The sequence below is a fragment of the Mustela lutreola genome, chromosome 14, assembly GCF_030435805.1.
Source record: "Mustela lutreola isolate mMusLut2 chromosome 14, mMusLut2.pri, whole genome shotgun sequence".
Lineage (NCBI taxonomy): Eukaryota > Metazoa > Chordata > Mammalia > Carnivora > Mustelidae > Mustela > Mustela lutreola.
The window spans coordinates 72,145,606-72,150,978 of NC_081303.1; the positions used below are offsets into that span (position 1 = coordinate 72,145,606).

Consider the following 5,373-nt stretch of genomic DNA (forward strand, 5'->3'; position numbering starts at 1 on the left):
AATGAGTGATTAGACTTCCTGAAGCCCTAGTGAGGAGGACGGGGAGGAGGTCCCCTTCCCAACCCCACCAGCAATCATTCCTCCCTTGGACCTCAGTGCAGTGTGCTGGATTCACCCTCCCACGTAATTCATGGACTTTTCAAGGTCTTTCCATTCTGGTCGTCCCTAGAGCAGGGCTTCCTGCCAGATGCAGACACGAGGGGAGAGGCTGCCTCCTCTCCCTGCACCTCTCCCTTTGAGCGGGAAGCGAGAGCCCCAGGAAATCAGCCCCCTGGGCCAGGTGCATGGGTCAGCAGGCAGCCTTTCTGTGCACCTCATTGCATCTTACAAATACTGCTTTTTTTCTTCCGCTATGAGGCGGAAAGAAGTCAGAAGCCACACATCCATGCGACTCATTGGGGGGATAGAAGAGAGGATGTGCAGTGAGCCTGAGGATTGCTAGATTTTCCTCCAAATGAATCAAGCTTTTCTGTCCTCCTATGATCAAAGCACCAGAATGTTTGCCCGCAGCCCAGCCGGCAAAGGGTGTGTTTAAACTTCTGAATCTTTGTCAATCTGAAGGTGAGGAAAGCACCTCAATGTATTTAAATTTGTATGAATCTTACTATGAGTCAGGTTGAATATCTCTTCATACATTTAAGTGCCCCTGTTGTTTTATAAATGCCTATTCTGGGGTGTGTCTTACTCACTCCAAATTAAGCATCTTGGGGAAAGAGATTGTATTTTATACATCTCATACTTTTCTTAATAGTGTGGAAAATTTAAAAAAAAAACACTTAATAAAAACATTTAATTCATGAAGAACAGAATCACTGTGGTTTTCCCTCTCCTCGTACCATTTAAGCTACTTTTATAACACCTTTTTTTAACCTTTGGATTCCTTTTTTCCTCCCCATGCAGAACAATATTATATATAAATAATGTCCATAATACAGGATATTTAGTTGAATAAAAATGAAAACTCACTTATACAATTGTTTTTAAACAATTACTCATCTCTTATTTCGGACTGCTTCCCATACATAGGCTTTTTTTCTCTTCAAATATTAACAGTCATATTGTAAAATGTTGACACTTTGGAAATCTTACTTTCTTCACTTAACACCCTGGCCCAGTCCTCAGTTGCTACATTGTTCTCTTTTGCTACACTGTAAATGCTTGATGGAGGCATCGGAAGGTACCTCCTGGTCTTGCTCTGCTGCTAATACAGAACAAATGTTAGGTGAGCACAGCCGGCTCGGGGAGGATGACCTGGAGAAAACAAGTGTCTTCCTTAGCCAAGAAAAGCGTACACTTGGAACACTCCAACTTTCATATCTTTCTTCTTGCTACTTTTAACTTAATCACTGCCAAATCTTTAGCACAAATCATTGCATCGATCTGGGTTTGTGTATAAGCTTCTTATAAACGCATGTGCATGGCTCATGGATTGCTTTCTGAAGGCAAATGCAGTCAATATAATATACTCCATTGCCCAGCCAGTAGCTTTAGAATCAGGCACTACAGAGCATGGGGAAGTCCGTCTGAGAATCTCACAGATCCATAAATGAGGCTGCAAATTCAGGGTGTTGGTGTTTGGGACTGTGGGGGATACAGCAACATTGCCAAACGTCCATCCTGGAGGAAGGGCAGGTGTTCCGGTGACAGGGAGCATAGGGTCAGGCCTAGAAATGACTGAATGAGAACCTCTAACTGTCCAACCATCTGAGAAATATTTACTCTGGTAGAGATTCATCTGATCTCGAGGTTACATAGTTTTCTAAAGTAAATTTGTCAAAACCAAGTAAACTACTGTAGCTCTCGCAGGAAGATTTTCTCGGTTGACCCGAAGACATACGATGGTTGGTTCTAAGTCTATGTAGTCTATGTGCAAATCTCTCATGGTTAATGTCTTGAGGGCCCATTCAGTTTTGCTACGATCTTATCCCGTGTCTCTGATTCCTCAATGTTAAACCACACTTGCATCTACAAGTGAGAATCTGTTATTCTCCAATGGGTTAATGATTTCTGTCTGTTATTTATATGGACTTTATATCCACCCAGGGCACATACATGTATGGTATCCCGTTGAGGTCAGGGTTCAGATGCTGACTGCAGGACGTTTATGAAGGTGATACTGACGGCCATAACCTGAGGGGGATGACCGGAAGCTGGATCAGGAGTGCATAGGTGTCCCGCCTAGCAGTAATGGTGGTGGTGGGCTAAGGGGGGTGACAGGGGTGGGGGAGGTGGTGGTGGTGATCTGGGCCAGCACTTGGCACATGATGATGAGTGCTTCGGTGAATGGGTGATAGCGGACGTGGACAGCCATTGCTGGTGGTCATCATGGTCATCACGGACAGGAAGGGAGCCAAAGAAGAATGTTGAGGCTATTGACCTTTCTCAAACCATGGCAAGACTAATTGAGGACAAACTGAAGTCTTCCTGGGTCATCCAGTTCTTGTCTTTGGTGGCAATGAAGCTGATCAAGAAGTCTTACAAAGCAATATTTAGAAAGATGACACTCACTTCTCATACCGTCCCCATGTGCACAGGATTATGTGAGGCGGGCTGTCTCTCCTCAGAGGAAGCTACAGGGAACTCGCACAGACTTGTAGTGGCCCACCGAGGCAACGTCCCTGAGACTGGATTCTGAGCCCTACATCCAAGGGTGCAGGGTTGAGAAAAATTGCTTGAGAAATGGAGAAGATCTGCCTCATCTCCCTGCACCCAACTTCCTGCCTCAGAGGGACCCCGGGGGAGATCCAGTCACACCCAGCAACCCCGGGGAGCACACAGCAAGGAGCCGAGGGAGACTCGTGTGTCTGGGTACATGAGCTATAAGTAGGGGAGAGTCTTGGGGAAGAAAGGATGCTGAGGAGGACGCTGTGAGTGTTAATGTCATCCCAACAGACAGGTAATGGCAGGGGCGGGGCAGCAGACGTGAACGTCAGGAAGCGGAGGACGAAGGAAGGGCACTGACCTTTCCTAGGAGAGACCATTAGGGTGTTGGGGGTGGAGAAGTCTGGGACCTTAGTGTAGGTCACTTACCTCAACCCTCACCCCCAAAACTTTTTTCGGTGACTTTAGGGAACCATACAGTTTCTGTGTTGTAAGAGTCTTAGAAAACATCTGCTCAAACTTTTTTTTTTTTTTTTAATTTTATTTTAGAGAAGAAGTGGAGCATATGTGAGAAGTTGCTCAGCTCTGTGTGTGTCGCCGTCAGTGACAGAGCACGCACCAAAGCCAAATCCCCGATTCAGAGATGCCTCTTCTTTTTATACCACAAGACTTCTTGCTTGCGACTTTTGACCTCACGGTTTTCCTCCATGAGAATTCCTGTTGCATTTCTCCTGCGGAGATCATCTTTCAAAAGACACAGCGTGTCTGCTGAAGGAGCCACCTCCGGGCACCACGGACCCGAGATGTCAGGGCCTGTTCCCGGAGCCCCCGCAGCTCTGTCCTACCGCACCTCTCCCTCCAGAGCTTGTGGGCACAGTCCATAAGCACCAGCGGGGCTTCCAGAATCTCTGACAGTCACATTTGGGGGATGACTCCTTTCTTTCCCACACCCCAGTTCTGCTGGTCTTTTCATCATTGGAAAGTGTAGGAAGGATACAGGTAGGAATTTTCCCATATGTCCTATTTCCTGATGGTGGAATGGATACAAAATCCAGGTGCCTGGCTCTCTAGAACCCAATCTTATAAATTAGGAAAGGATCGGGCTGGGACTGGGGGCCTTGGCTTCTAGTTCCTAGGAGTCATGGACCCGCTGAACCGCACCTGGACCCCGAGTTTCCTTCTTGCTGGTTTCGCGGCCCCCAGGACGCTGCGGCCCCTGGCGTTCCTGGGCACCCTGTGCATCTACGTCCTCACGCTGGCCGGGAACTTGTTCGTCATCGTGCTGGTGCGGGCAGACGCGGCACTGTCCACACCCATGTACTTCTTCCTCAGCGTCCTCTCCTTCCTGGAGCTCTGGTACGTCAGCACCACGGCGCCCACGCTGCTGCACACGTGGCTCCACGGGCGCTCACCCGTCCCGGCCGCCGCGTGTTTCATCCAGCTGTACGTCTTCCACTCCCTGGGCATGACCGAGTGCTACCTGCTGGGGGTCATGGCGCTGGACCGCTACCTGGCCATCTGCCGCCCGCTGCACTACCACGCCCTCATGAGCAGAAAGGTGCGGTTGTGGCTGGCGGGGGCCTCGTGGGGGGCCGGCTTCTCTGCGGCACTGGTGCCGGCCGGCCTCACGGCCAGTCTGCCCTTCTGCTGGAAAGAGGTGGCCCACTACTTTTGTGACCTGGCCCCGCTGATGCGGCTGGCGTGTGTGGACACAGGCTGGCACGCTCGAGTCCACGGAGCAGTGATTGGTGTGGCCACTGGCTGCAACTTTGTGCTCATTTTAGGACTCTACGGCGGTATCCTGAGGGCTGTGCTGAAGCTGCCGTCGGCGGCCAGCCGGGCCAAGGCCTTCTCCACCTGCTCCTCCCACATGACCGTGGTGGCTCTCTTTTATGCCTCTGCTTTCACGGTGTATGTGGGGCCGCCTGAGAGCCGCTCCAAGGGCACTGACTCGCATATAGCCCTGGTGTATGCCCTTCTCACCCCTTTCCTCAACCCCATCATCTACACACTCCGCAACAAGGAGGTGCAGGAGGCCGTCAGAAGGGTCACCCAGAGGATCAGGGCTCTGTTGGAGGGACCCTGAGGATCTCTATTGTCAAAGCCCTGCTGCCTGGCCACAGCGGGAAGCAGCTGATGACTTAGTCATCTGGTCAGAGTGACAGTCAACACCGGGGAACAAATCGGTCTATTTGTCAAACATGCAGCCAACGGCCGACTCAGGAGGACGTAGTCCGGGATGATCAGACCTGGAAGATGTTGAGGGAAAGGAGATGGGTCTGATTCCGTTCCAGTCTCCCGGGGGGGGGGGGGGGGAACGCCACGAAAGAGAAGCGGGGGAAGAACAGGGTCCCAATGTAAATGGTTTTGCTGAACCCCTGCGCTGGGGAGAGAGCACAGCCCGGGGGGGGAGACAATCTGAAGCCAAGGGGGAGCGTGTCCCAGAGCGTGTCCCAGAGGAAGGAATTCACGGCAGAAAGCACGGCCCGAAGCTCTGACCCCGATGTGAGGCGGTGAGCACGGGCAGAGCGGGCGGCCCGTGGGCGAGGCTGGGAGCCGGACGCCAGGGCTTGCTGTCCCCTGGGGCACGAGCGCGGTGGGGACGGTGAGGGTGTTGTTGGCCTTCTCACCGAGCATCGTGTTTCTAAGCAGAAAGAGAAACCAAGCAGCAAAGAGCCTTGCCTGTCTGGTACGCTGGGCACACACGTGCCAAGTAGAAAACCGGTCGAAATAGAAAGTCGGTTCCATTCTGCGCCCTCTTCCCGGCCCTGC

At 51.4% G+C, this 5,373-nt stretch overlaps 1 protein-coding gene across 1 annotated transcript; it reads left to right on the plus strand.

Annotated features, from left to right (window-relative positions):
* Positions 1-3,130: 3,130 nt before the first annotated feature.
* On the plus strand, positions 3,131-5,373 carry LOC131814833 (olfactory receptor 10C1-like). Its single transcript, XM_059146201.1, has one exon. It carries the CDS (start codon positions 3,743-3,745, stop codon positions 4,685-4,687), a length of 945 nt encoding a protein of 314 aa, XP_059002184.1. The 5' UTR covers positions 3,131-3,742; the 3' UTR covers positions 4,688-5,373.